This window comes from Perognathus longimembris, chromosome 1 (genome assembly GCF_023159225.1).
Source record: "Perognathus longimembris pacificus isolate PPM17 chromosome 1, ASM2315922v1, whole genome shotgun sequence".
Taxonomy (NCBI): domain Eukaryota; kingdom Metazoa; phylum Chordata; class Mammalia; order Rodentia; family Heteromyidae; genus Perognathus; species Perognathus longimembris.
The window spans coordinates 160,146,986-160,160,529 of record NC_063161.1 but is presented as its reverse complement, the minus strand read 5'-3'; the positions used below and the strand labels follow the sequence as shown (position 1 = coordinate 160,160,529).

At 65.4% G+C, this 13,544-nt stretch overlaps 1 protein-coding gene across 1 annotated transcript in view; it reads left to right on the top strand.

The window, feature by feature from the left end:
* LOC125353297 (guanine nucleotide exchange factor VAV2-like) overlaps window positions 1–8,656 on the top strand; it is a 33,424-nt gene extending 24,768 nt beyond the window's left edge. Inside the window, exons 18-24 of the mRNA XM_048348862.1 lie at window positions 340–392; window positions 1,012–1,128; window positions 2,246–2,333; window positions 3,867–3,990; window positions 4,532–4,618; window positions 5,208–5,362; window positions 8,124–8,656. Coding sequence (XP_048204819.1) covers window positions 340–392; window positions 1,012–1,128; window positions 2,246–2,333; window positions 3,867–3,990; window positions 4,532–4,618; window positions 5,208–5,362; window positions 8,124–8,171 — 672 coding nt within the window. The 3' untranslated portion in view covers window positions 8,172–8,656. The remainder of the gene's footprint in view (window positions 1–339; window positions 393–1,011; window positions 1,129–2,245; window positions 2,334–3,866; window positions 3,991–4,531; window positions 4,619–5,207; window positions 5,363–8,123) is intronic.
* The last annotated feature ends 4,888 nt before the right edge of the window (window positions 8,657–13,544 follow it).

Sequence of the window (13,544 nt, the reverse complement as noted above, 5' to 3'; positions counted from 1 at the left end):
GGTCCAGTGAGGCCACCTTGCAGCTCTGGCCAGAGGGGTGCTGAGTCTAGGAACACAGACACCCCCCGCCAGCGGCTCCATGAGCCCTCATGCCCACTTCTGGGACTTCCTGCCACCTCCTCCCTCCCCTGCTGGGGATGAAGAGCAGCTCACCAGCAACGCCATCATTCATCCCCTCCATCAAGGAAGTCGCTGCTTCCCTCAGCTCCCTGAAGCTCCTCAGATGGGGCTGTCCCCGTCCAGGGGCGAGCGCCGACACTGCCAGGCCCAGGGTTAGGTCCACGACAGACCCCATTGCCCGCCCCCTGGGACGTTAACACTCGTGTGCTCTGCCTCCAGCCACCCATCAGCCGGCCACCATCCCGGGAGATCGACTACACTGCGTACCCCTGGTGAGTGGGTCATGGCCATCGACGTGGACGTTGGTGGGTGGCCCCCCTATAGTGAGGGGGTGGCCCCCCAGGTGCTCCTGAGCGGGCTTGGAGCAAGGGTCTCAGCCCCAGGCTGCCTGAGCTGCTTCCTTGGCTCTGAAACAGATCCACGAGCTAGCATCTGGGGTTGAAGAAGTTTTAATATAATCTTAACTGAGCTTTACCGGGTGTGTATGCGTGTGTGTGCGCGCGTGCCAGTACTGGGGCTCAAACTTAGGGCCTCATGCTTTTTTTAATCCACCAAAGCACTCGACCGCTTGAGCCATGCACCCCCTCCTGACTTTGGGCTGGTTAGTTGGAGATACGGGACTCTGGGATTGGTTTGCACAGGCTGCTTTTGAACTAATGAACCAAGTTCAGCGTGCAGTCTTGTCCCACACTGCTCCACCCTCGCCGACCCTCGGGTCCCTTCCCTTCCCGTGACGCCCTTCTTGAGCCCCGCGGAGCCCCCGGCGCCGGCCCCTCCCCCAGGAGCGCCCCGTGCGCAGTGGCGGCTCCTCGTCTCGTCTGGATGATGGGCGGAGGAGGCGGTGGCGGGCTCCCCGGGCTCGGGGTCCACGGCTCTGCTCCCCCCGCCTAGGTTTGCGGGCAACATGGAGAGACAGCAGACGGACAATCTGCTCAAGTCCCACGCCAGCGGGACCTACCTCATCAGGGAGCGGCCCGCGGAGGCCGAGCGCTTCGCCATAAGTATCAAGTGAGTGACGGGCACTGGGGAGCCCCTCTCCCCGTCCTGGGGGTGTCGGGGGTGCTGCTGTCTGGTGCTGGGACCAGCACGCCCAGCCTGGGTGCCGGGCCTCGGCCGCAGCCGGGGTGTGCGGCACACACTCCCCGCTCTCGATCCGGGCAGGGCTTACTGCTCACCTAGGCAAGAGCTACCGCCAGGGCCCGCGGGGCCGTCACATATAGTACACAGGGCTGCCTTGCGGTCTGAGCATCCTCCTCTATGAACTCTGATGCCCCTGCCTCCGCCCCAGCTACCCCAGGGGGACCCTCGGCAGCTACTTTCAATGGTGGGCATCTGGCCCTCGATACTAGGCCTCGTGGAAGCCCCTCCAGACTCTGACGGACACGGACTGGGGGCAGTCGACCCCTCTGCACAGGACACCTCGGGGCAGGTGTCTCTGGGTGCTGACCGCGGGGGCCCCCTGCAAGGTGGCCTGTGTCCAGCGAGGCATCTCTGGTCTGTGGGGGCTGCTGGGTGGGGCCGGCCCTGTGACCCGGCCACCTGGTGGCTACAGTGGCTCTGCTCAGCCTGGGCCTCTGGCTGCAAGTGACAGAAAGTGGCACAAGCTGGCCGGGGCCGGGGCGTGGGCTGGTCCAGCGCGCTGCCCTCGGGTCCTGGATTGCAGCTTGCTTGCTTCTCGTCCCCACGCCACTGCGACTGCGCCCCGTGGGCCACGCACGGCACAGCTGTCCCCAGCAGCCTGGCTCGCCTGAGCAGGTGCAGCCCACACCACCCACGTCCTAAGGCCGGGGGGGGGGGCGAGGCACCCCCATCCAGCCAGAGCCCCGCCATTCAAGGAAGCTGCCCAGGGGTGGATTGTAGGGTAGGGTGGGAGGGCTGGAGCCAGGCCTCCGGGGACCAGGAGCCAGAGCAGATGAGCCCCCCGCCTTTTACAAAGCCCCACGGAAGTCGAGGGGCTGGAACAAGTTCTGTGGCTGTGTCTGGAGACTGTAGAGGAGGGCGAGCGTCCGGGCGCGCTGGAGTGGGCGTCGGCGACGGCGCAGGCCAGGCCCGGGAGAGCCGTCCCCGCCTGGCGGGCCGGGCCAGGCCGCAGGGGCGGCAGCTGAGAGGCCGTGTGTCCGCGCAGGTTCAATGACGAGGTGAAGCACATCAAGGTGGTGGAGAAAGACAACTGGATCCACATCACAGAAGCCAAGAAGTTCGAGAGCCTCCTGGTACGGCTCCCGCCGCCTCCCCACCCCACCCGCAGGGCCCAGCCGTCCCGGCTTCCTGCCCCCTCCTCCCCGGCAGGAAGTGTCCCCGGTGTGGGCAAGCCCCGGGAAACTGGCTCGTGAGGGCCTGGGGAAGGGAGCCGGGAACCGGCCACGGCCCTGAGTTGGGACTTCTGACCCCCACCCCATCCCCCCAAAAGCCTGTCCTGGAGAGCTTGACCCGTCCCCGCCCCCGCCTTGACATGGCTGCTCACACAGCCCTCGCTGCGAGCACAGAAACCAAGATCTAATAAGGCTTCGTGTCAGACGTGTACCCCCGACAGCCCGGCCCCCACCTCCATGCATGGGGATGGGGTCCCGCCAGCCGGGATGAGGCAGAGGGCAAAATCCTCCTCCGAGTAACTTGAGGACGACACTTGCTCTTCCGTGTATATATACATGTATATTATGCACACATGCACGCACGCATAGTGCCACATCGGGGGGTTGAACTCAAGGCCTCATGCATGCTCTTGCTTGGCTTTCCCACTCGAGACGGGCGCTCTAACACTTGAGCTGCACCTCCCCTTCTGGCTTTTTGCTGGCTGATTGGAGCTGAGAGCTTCTCGGCTTTGTCTGCCCTGGCTGGCTTCAGATTGAGATCCTCAGCTCTCAGCCTCCTGAGTAGCTAGGATGGCAGGCATGAGCCACCAGTGCTGCCTCCTTCCTTCCTTCCTTCCTTCCTTCCTTCCTTCCTTCCTTCCTTCCTTCCTTCCTTCCTTCCTTCCTTCCTTCCTTCCTTTCTTGCTTTTATTCTTTTTTTGGTGGGGGACAATCCTGGGTTTGAACTCAGGGCCCTGACTGGCGGGTGAACACAACCTCCAGTCCTACGGCTTTCGTTATTTTTCTGATAGCTTTTGGCTTTTTTCCTGCGTCGGCCTGGATTATGCTCTTCCTTCCTGTCTTAGGTTTTTCACCCAGCGGGTAGGACAGGTGCAGGTGCACCAGCTTTTTGTTCAGGTTTAGCTCTCGTGAACCTTTTGTCGAGGCTGGCCTCAAACGTGGATCCTCCGGACCTCAGCCAGTGGGCCCGTCTATTTCTTTTCCCGATCACAAACGTTGAGAACCTTGTCTCTCCCCACCACGGTGAACTCTAAGCACGCACCGTGCTCCCAGTCTCATCCCCACCCCGTCTGCGGGCGAGCCCCCAAGGATGCCCTCGCGCTGCAGGCCTTTCAAAGCCAGTGCTCTGTACCCCATCTTTGGTGACCCCTCAAGGTGACCGGCCTTCGCTGCGGCCGAGTCTCCCTGGCGGCTGACCGGGAGGCGTGTTCCCTGTGGCGTACCCTTCTCTTTGGAGGCATGTCCCCTGCTGGACCCCTGGCGGAGGACGTGGCAGCCAGCAGTGTAGCGCGTCTTCCGCCCCAGCATCCTCCAGTGGGGGGGGGGGCGAGCCAGTCATCCGTCTGTTAGCCCTCACGCCCCCACCCTGTGAACCCGAGGCGGTGGGAGGGTGCGGCCGAGGGGCCGGTGTCAGCGAGTGTGCGCCCCCTGCAGGAGCTGGTGGAGTACTACCAGTGCCACTCGCTCAAGGAGAGCTTCAAACAGCTGGACACCACGCTCAAGTTCCCCTACAAGTCCCGGGAGCGCGCCGCCTCCAGGGCCTCCAGCCGGTCGCCAGGTAACCCGTGCCCAGAGGTGCCCGCTGCCGCCCCGTTCCGGGACCCAGATCCTCCCCGGCCCCCTGCCCAGGTCCTGTGGCCCAGGCCTGCAGCCCCCTCCCATGCCAGGTGGGGGTTCTGTGTCCCGGGGACCTTGCCCAGCAGGAGGCAGGGAGCTCCAGGCAGGGGCCCTGGGCCTCTGGGGCCTCTGCCCTGAGCGAGGCCTGGTCCTAGGCCGCCTGCGCCTGAACGTGGCCCGGAGCAGGTGGCGGCCTGGAGCTGGGGCAGCTCGTCCCTCGGGTGCCTGTGGGGCCGCGGGGCCTGCTTGCTTCTGGGCCGAGCCGGCCAGGGCCGGGGGACAGGCCCGGAGCTGGGGGAGGGGCGAGGAGGGCAGTGCAGGGCGGCGGCTGTGCCAACCCCTGGCTCGAGCCCCCCCCCCACTCTCCCTCCGTGCCCCGAGGCAGCGCCGGGTCCCCGCCCGCCCCCCCTCGGCGCCGTCCCCCCCCTCGGGCCCCGCCGGGTCCTGCTGCCCGCCTGACGCTCTCTCTCGCCTCTTTGCAGCTTCCTGTGCTTCCTACAACTTTTCTTTTCTCAGTCCTCAGGGCCTCAGCTTTGCTCCCCAGGGCCCCTCCGCTCCCTTCTGGTCAGGTACTCTGCTCTCCGGCCCTGGTCTGGCCTGACCGTCCGCGGCTGGGGCGCGCCGGGCGGGGAGGGGCGAGGGGCCGGGCCACCGCCGCCACGGCGGAGGATGTGTCAGGCCAGCCCGTCCCCGGGGAGAGCTTTGCTTGGCCTCCGGTTGTGGGAAATGGCGAGAGGGTGGGCGGTGGCCTGCTGGCGCCCCTGGGGCTCGGCGCGGGGCGTAGGTGCGGGGCCCGTTGCCCGTACCCCTGTGCCGTCCAGCACCACGACCGGAGCCCCTCTCCCCTTCGCTGCGGGCCGCTCGGGGGCGTCGGGCTCCGGGCTAAGCTCGTTCAGTGGGCTCCGGGCTAGGCAGACCCGGGGGCCGTAAGGGATGAGGCGCGGGCCCTGCCCTGCTGCCCACAACAGTCTGCATTGCCGTGGCGCGGCCCCGTGGGTGGTGCCCAGTCCAGCCTTCATCAGACACAAAGACACGGGCCAAACCTGCAGAGGCGCCGGGCCCCCTCCGCGTCCCCCCCTACCCACCCCCCCACCCCCCTGTGGGCCCGGGACCAGCCCCGGGGGCGGGGCCCGGCTCAGCCCCCGCCTCTCCCCGCAGTGTTCACGCCACGGGTCATCGGCACCGCCGTGGCCAGGTACAACTTCGCGGCCCGGGACATGAGGGAGCTCTCGCTGCGGGAAGGGGACGTGGTGAAGATCTACAGCCGCATCGGCGGGGACCAGGGCTGGTGGAAGGGCGAGACAAACGGACGGGTGAGTGGGGCCGCCGTGCCGAGGGGGGGCGCCCCTCCGACCCCGCCGGGCTCCGACACCGCACACCAGCCCGTTCCGGGCACCTGCCAACGGAGGGGCCCCCTCCTCCCCACAGGGGGTAGCCCCGAGGGCTGTGGGGGAATGGGCCCCGGACCTTTGGATGAAGCCCCAGGTCACGTTGGAATGAGCCCAGAACGGACCCAGGCCCCCCCAAACCGGGCGCCTGCGTCAGGTTCTGGTCAGGCTGCCTTTGTGGCGAGTGCACAGTTGAGTCACTTGCAAGCACTGTCTTCAGGAAAGGAGGCTGCAGGGCTGGCGGGGGGTGGGGCGGCGTTGGTGCCCTGACTGGGCTGGTGTCATCCTCTAAGGCCCGCTCAGCCCCGTCCACGCCCAGGCCCACCCCTCCCCTCCCCTCCACTGTGCCAGGCTGACCGGTGACTCCTCACCTGCCCGCTCTGAGATCCCGCGGAGCCCTTCCGTTCCTCTGACCCGGTGTCCCTCTGGACCCTCGGCTGGGCCCAGGTGGGCACCAGAGTACCACATGCCTCGCCTTCTTTGGGGCTGAGCTACCCACAGGGCGTGGTACAGGACTTGAGAGGGCCAGTCAGCCTGCTTGGCAAGTAGCCAAGTAGGCATCTTGTTGCTCTGCTTTGCCTTTCAGTGGGCCGGTGTGGAGCATTTACACTTATTACTTAGCTCCTCTCTCTCTCTCTCCTTAGGGGTTAGCCAGTCGTCCTTGCTCGGTTCCCCTTGCTTGGTTTGTCAGTGACACCTGCTGTGATGTAACGGGTCCCCTCAGAGGTTGGGGCGCGTGCCTTGGCTGTTGAGAGACCCTCTGACACGAGTCTTCGTGCTATGTCCCTCCAAGGTTACCACTTTGCACTCAGCTCCCTCCCAACTTCCCAGCCGCCCTCTGAACTCGTACATTGTTGCCACTTGAGAATAAATTGCTCAAATCATGTTTCCTAAGGCCAGGTCTGTTCCCCCTCAAGGTAATTATCTTACACGGTCCATATTCAAATTTCACCAGTCCTCACAATCACGTTTTCCCTTGGTGGCCTTCCCTGATCCTGGATTCAGGCATCCTGAGTCTGAATCCCTGGGCCTGGATTCCAGACCACAGTTTTATTAACCTGCTGCGATTTTAATCCAGAGCATTCTTGTTCTCTTCTTCCCTGTAGGACCGACGTGTGTGTGTGTGTGTGTGTGTGTGTGTGTGTGTGTGTGTGTGTGTGTCGCCTCAGCTCTGGGCCTTGCTTTCTTGCTGTTCATTGGTGGTGCTTTATCGCTTGAGCCACATCTCCAGTTCTTGCTCTTTGCTGGTTAATTGGAGACAAGGGTCTCTTGGAGTTTCCCGTCCTGGCTGGCTGTAAACCCAGCTCTCAGTTTCCTGAGTGGCTCGGATTACCAGGGTGGTGTGAGCCGCGAGCCCCTGGTCAACTGACTTGTGTGAGAGTGCGGGTGAGCTGCTGTTTTGGTGGACTATGTCACGAGGTTTGCTCGTGTCTGGACAGCGGCCGTCCGTTTCTGGTGGGGACGCCTGCGGTGCCTCAGCGTCTCACCGGGAGCGCGGAGCGCAGACTCTCCGGCTGCTGTGACAGGGGCTCGGAGCCCGCCACCTTCCGCGGGTGACGTTACTACCGTGAGAGTTTTGCGGGGCCATAGCATAGCCGTCCGCGCATGTGTGTCACTCAGCAGCTCCGACCAGCCGCGCATCAGAACTACGTTGTTTTTTTAAAAGTGCATCTGTCCCGACCCGGGGTGGACGTCGCTTTTGATGCCCCGAGCAACACCGCCCGACAGCTCTTCCCGTACATACCGCTTGCGTTCTGTTAGACGTTGTTCTACGTCCTCCAATCCCATGATGACTTTCCAACAGCCATTTCCCGTAGAGGAAAGCCTGTCCGCCGCCACCCCCCCCCCCCCCAACGGCCACTTCTCTGGGGGGTGCTGCTCTCCTCTTGGGAAGAATCGCCTTGCGCTCCTCTTCGAGGGCTGTTCCCACCAGGTGTGAGTTCCAGGCTGGCAGGAGTTTTATCTCAGCTCTTGTTCCGCTTTCCGGTTTCCATCGATTCTGAGAAAGGTCGAGCGTGTTCTGGGAGCGTGTTCTTCGTGTTCCTCTGCCGACAGCCAGCCTCGCCGCACCCGCGGGGGGCGCGGGAGGGACAGACCAGCCCTCCGCCTCGCCGGGCTGTGTGGGCAGCGTGCTCCACGCGTGTGCCCAGTGTCAGAGCTGCCTCCGGCCTCCTCCCTCCCGCCGCGCCCTCCCCCACGGGACCCCCGCCCTCCCCCGCGCTTCCTGCTCTAGTTTCCTTCTGCCCGATGGCTTTCTAGCGAGCCGCCTCCAGCGCCTCGGTCTGCTCGTCTGCCTGGCCCAGCCCGCCCTGTGATCTTTCTTTTGGAGTCTCCACGTCAGTCGTGACGGTTTTTCACCGCTGAGATTGGCGCTTGATTTCCGGTTCCGCGTCGCTGCGTTGTGGTTTTCTCCGCTGTGCACCGGGAGTCGCCCCCCCCCCCCGCCGCCCCCCCCCCCCCCCCGGCTGTGGGCCGGCTCCCTGGTGACGGGATCTCCCCCAGAGGACCTGCCTGATTTCCTTCTTCGGTTTCCCTGACTGGCAGAGGACCCCACCCAAGTCCAGGCTGGCGTGTTTCTGGTTTGCTGCCGCGGCTCCGCCCGACGGCTTCCCCACCGGGGCCCCCGAGAACTCCGGTCCCACCGACCACCCCGTGCTCACGCCCTCCCTGCCCGGGTCTCTTCCAGATCGGCTGGTTTCCTTCGACGTACGTGGAGGAGGAGGGCGTCCAGTGACGGCGGGGTCGACGACAGGACGTGCGGAAGTTCCTGGGAGAGTTTCCCCGGCTCTGAAGTCTCCCGCCGGCTCTTCCGCAGCTCCCGAAGGAAACGCTCACCTGCCTTCTGCTGTCGCCAGCCCAGTGGGACGGGGAGGGTGCGTGACCGTCGCCCGGCCGTGGTGGCCTGTCCCTCCACGCGGTGGGGACCCTCCTTGTACATAGAGGAAATCTGCACTGGTCCCAGCCCGAGGACAGGGCCCCGCCAGCCCCGCCAGCCGCTGTGGGTGACAGCCACGGTTTGTCCCTCGGGCTGAGATGGTGCTCAGGAGCCTAGGACTAAACAGCTGGCGTCCCGGGGGGGGGGGGCTGGGGACGGGGGGGGGCGCACCCCATCCGCTCAGGCACTGCACTCGCCGCCTGTCTTCTCTGCTGCTCTTGAGGGATCCGGGCCTTGGGAGGCAGATGGGGCCGGAGGCAGGCCGCCTGCGGCCGCCCCGGGGTGCGGAGGAGGAGAGCCTCTGAGTCGGGGGGGGGGGTCCCGGGGCTCTCGCCGGCTCCCTCGCCGCCCCTCTGCGCCAGGCCGGCGCCCCTCTCCCGCCCAGGCCCCAGGAACGAACAGTGGCCCCATCGCCAGTCCCTCCTCCCTTCTCAACGGTACCTGCTCCTCGTTCCGGGGCCCCTCCTGCACCCCAGAACGTCTGTCCTGCCGCAGGGACGCGCTGTCTGGAAAGACTGAGCGTGCGAGGCGGCCCTCGCCCACCTCCCTCTTCAGGGGTCCCCCGGGGGGTGGGGCTCTCCGGTTCCAGTCTCCCAGGGACTCCTGCGGTGCGCAAGCTGAGCCCGTGGCCAACCTGAAATAAGTGCTCTTGGGGTGCCTCCGCCCACCCCCCGCCCTCCCGGGTATCCTGGCCTTTGACCTCTGGTTGGCTTGGCCACGCCCCCCCATTTTCCGTACCCCGACATTGCATAAAACCCTCGTGACCCCGTCTCCTCGGGAGCTCCGTGCCAAAGCCGCCGAGGCCCGGACTTGCTTGTCCACGTCGGGCTCAGGCCTGGCCGGAGCCGAGGGGGTGCGCGGGGGAGCCGGAGCCGGGAGCTGGGAGCCCCGAGCTGGGTGGGGTGCCAGCCCAGAGGAGGAGGCTCTGGGGCCCGGGAGCGGGCCGCACCCAGCACTTTGCACAGGCCCTGCGCTCAGCCCGCCCGGCCTGGGGGGGGGGCGGCCCCTCCCTGTCCTGTGCCGACCTCGAGCTTGACCCTGGTTGGGGTTTTCGTTGGTTTTGCTGTGTTTTTGTTTGACCTGTTTGTTTCCCAAGGGGAAGGAAGTGTGTGATGAATTCCTCCGTCCCTCCCGTTACCTGTGAATAAGGCAGAGATTTTATAATAGCGAGAAGCAGATGATGTCTATTTTAGCTGGTCTCGGCGTGAGCTGTGAGTCACGGAAGACACTGGGGAAAGGGGATTCAGAGCGCGGCTCTCGGCGCCCTTTCGTTTCGCGTCGCTTCGGTTTCTCGCTGCGCCGGGCAGGCGGCAGGCCGGCCGGCCGGGAGCCCCACGCACGCGCGTCAGGGAGGTGGGGTCCCCACGGCCCGTGGAGACCCCGGAAACGGGACAGTAGCTGTACAGTTGCCAGTCGGTTCTCTTGCAGACCGCGGTTTTTACTGCAAATAAACCTGAACTCTTTCTTCAGAGCGGGTGGACTCGTGTGCCTCGCGCCTGCACCAGCGGTGGCGGCTCTGCCGGCCCGGCTGCGCGCTGGGCCTCTCCGGGCTGGGCTTCCGGGGGCTGGCGCCCCACTGCAGGTCCCCCACGCAGCCTCCGGTGGACCTGAGAGCAGCCGGAGACCCGAGAGGCTGGTGCTGCTGTACGATTCAAGTCCCTCCTATACATGAAGCCCTGGGTTCGATTCCCCAGCACCACATAGACAGAAAACGGCCAGAGGTGGCGCTGTGGCTCACGTGGCAGAGTGCTAGCCTTGAGCAAAGAGAAGCCAGGGACAGTGCTCAGGCCCTGAGTTCAAGACCCAGGACTGGCAAAAAAAAAAAAAAGATTCGAGTCCCAGCCGTTACCTCTTACGTTGGAGGTAAAAATTCCACACTCTCCCTTAGAGTGACAGAGGAGACCCACACACTCAGGTATTTGCCGCCCCCCTCCCGTGTTATCAGGGGCCCGGGCTCCATTCCTGGTCTCCCCTCTTCCTCCTCCTCCACAGTTGCTTCATCGTCCGACGTGGCTGCTGGGGCTCCGGCCCGCAGGTCTGCGGGAGGAAGCGTAGGTTGCGGGGACCCCATCGCGGGGCCCCTCCCGGCTGCAGTGGAGCCGGGGAAGGCCGGGGCCCTGTTCCTGGGGCGGTGGGAGTGGATCACAGGGAGGATCCTGGGGCGGAGCGGGGGCTGACCCTCCCCCCCCCCCCCCCCCCCGCTCCGGCCCGGGGTCTGACTCGCCGGTGAGCCCCCCTCCGCGCGAGGCGTTCAGCCGCCCAGCCCGCGCGTGGCCCAGGCCCAGGGTGGGCGCAGCCACGGCGCCCTCGTCCCCGGCTCAAGATGGGGGGCCCAGACCCCCCTCCGCACCTGCTGCCCCGACCGTAGCTGGTGTCTGGCCGGGGAAGGCGGGGTGAGGCCACCGCGGCAGCTGCCTGTCCCCATGGTTGTCATCGTCCGGCTCCGGCCTGGGCCCCCTCTTCGGTCCCTGCCCCCCTCCCACCCCCACCCTGCTGCACACGCACAGGCAGGTGTGGGGAGCCGCCCCCCACCCCCAAACCTGGGGCCTCAGACCCAGAGCCGCCATGTCCTTCCTCCCGGACCTCGGGCCCTGGCGGCAGAGCGCAGCCCTGGGGCTCTGCCTTTCCTCCCTCGGGCCACACGGGCGGGGACCCGAGTCCACGGCGACCATGGCCTCCGCGGCCGCCCTGCCCCCTCTGCCGGACCTTGCCGCCCGGACGCCACCTCCGCCCCACCCCCAGCCACGTCCCAACCCCCCCACGTCCCGACCCCACCTCCGCTGCTGCCATGTCCTGAGGAGAACCCTAGGGTGGGGCTACAGCGCTCACCTGTGCACCCCGCCCTGCCCCAGCCCAGCGCTGCGGCCCCCAGGCGGGGGTCCACCCCGCACACCTGCCCCGCCCCCCACACGCAGGGGACGCCCCACCCCGCACACCTGCCCCGCCCCCCACACGCAGGGGACGCCCCACCCCGCACACCTGCCCCGCCCCACACGGGGGGGGGGGCACCCCGCACACCTGCCCCGCCCCCCCCCCCACATGCCCGCGGGCAGCAGCCTACGAGATAGAAACGGGAAGGGAAACCCCCAGCCGTGTGAGGCTGAGTCCCGGGAAGACGTGTGTGCGTGTCTGGCACTGGGATTTGAACTCGGGGCCTTTCCCTCCGGCTCCGCCCCTTCCCCTCATGGCGGGTGCTCTGCCGGCTGAGCCACGCCTCCACTTGTGGTTTTCGCGTGTTAGCTGGAGCTGAGCGTCTCGTGGGTTTGTCTTCCTGGGCCGGCTCTCAACCGAGCTGCTCCCATCTCAACCTCCCGAGTGGCTTTTTTAAATGCTCTTTCTCCCTGCTTTCCCCCTCCCCCTCGCCCTCCCCCTCGCCCTCCCCCTCCCCTCCCCCTCTCCCGTCTGCGTGGGTTATAGTTTTCTGTGGGAATCATTAAATTCCTCCACAGAATCTCTGTCTCTGTGTGCTGTTGTTTTTTGGTCGTGGGGCTTGAACTTGGGGCCTGGGTAGGGTCCCCGTCCCCAAGCTCTTCAGCTCCGGGCTGGCACTCTACCACTCGGGCCACGCGCCCCTCCCAGTTTCCTGGTGGCTCGTTGGAGAGGAGGGTGTCACGCACTTTGCCGCCCGGCAGGCTGGGCTCCCGGGTCGCGGCCTGCGGCGCGGTGGGAATCCCGGGCGGGAGCCACGGGCACCCGGCGAGGGCTCCCGTGTCCCGCCGCCGCCCTCGCTCTGGCCCCGTCTTCTCATGGAGCCCTTGCCCGAGCCTGGAGGCTCAACGACACCACGGGGCCTCGGCCAGTGTTCAGCACGACGTTAAACCGAGCGGGCCCAGGACTCGGCCTGCCCTCCCTCCCTCCCCCCTCCCTCCCTCCCTCCTCTCTGGCAAACACAGACCAGCCACAGAGCACGCACAGCTCACAGACGCGCCTGGGAGGAAGGGAGGAAGCGAACACAGGCGAGTCGGCCGCTCTGGGTCGGAGCCCCGTCACGCCCGCGCGAGAGGCGTGAGCACAGCGCCATGGATGGAGATGGAGGGGGAGGGGGAGGGAGCGAGGCCACCGAGGCCATCGCGTCCCACGGACACTCGGCAGAGGAGACGGCAGCGGCCCGAGACGCTGGGTCGGGCATCGTGTGGAGCCCGCGACCTTCGCCCCCCCCCCGCCCCCCTGCCCCCCCCCCAATGCCTTCGTGTTGCCTTTCTGCCCCTCAGAAGTTCGGGGCCATTGTGGATTTCTTAATGAACTGCTTCCTGTTAAAGTCATAAGCTGCTTTCCTTACCTAAGCTAGGAATGATTGAGAACCCAGCAGCTCTTGAGGCTGGCAAGTCATAACTGGGATCCTAAAGTACTTCTGAATGGCTCTGAAATGTTGAATGAAAGTTCAAGCGGTCAAAACTACTTCACATCAACATAGGTAGCCGGGCACCGGTGGCTCTCGCCTGAAATCCTCACTGCTTAGGAGGCCGAGGCCACAGGATCACGCTCTGAAGCCAGCCTGGGCAGGAAAAGCCCAAGGACTCTTTATTTCCAATTAACCAGCGGAAAAAAAAAGAGGCATGGGCCTCTCTGTACATCCCCTTTATAGTAAAAACAGTAAGTGATATTGACAAACGCTAAAGGAAGATTGGTATCGTCAATATACGAATAAAAGGTTTACATTCCAAAGAAAAAAGACGTGGATCACGAGGTAGAGTGCTATCTGTGAGAGAAAAAGCTGAGAAGGAGCACAGGTGCTGGGTTCAGTCCCCAGGGATGGCAAGTACACGCACGCACGCACACACGCACGCACATGCACGCACGCACGCACATGCCATCACCACCACTACCACCCCCAAACTTGGAGAACACTGCTCTACCAGATGTGGATGGGATCTTGGTAGCCCATGGGGACGCTGCCTTGGGACCGACCGGAGGCAGGAGTGGAGGGCGGGGGGGGGGGGCTGGGGTGGGGGAGGGGTGGGGTGGAGGGGGTTCATCTCTGCCCGTAAGCAGTCTTAGTCTCCGTCGGAACATTCCAAGTTCTCCACCGTGCATGTAAATTTTCCAAGTGGTGTATTGCAAACGGATCAAACGCGGCCAAATGACGGGCTTGGAAATCACACCTTGATCAGGCTGCTGTCTCCCGCAGGGGGTGGGAGGGAGGGCAGGGGAGGGGTGGGAGGAGGGCAGGGC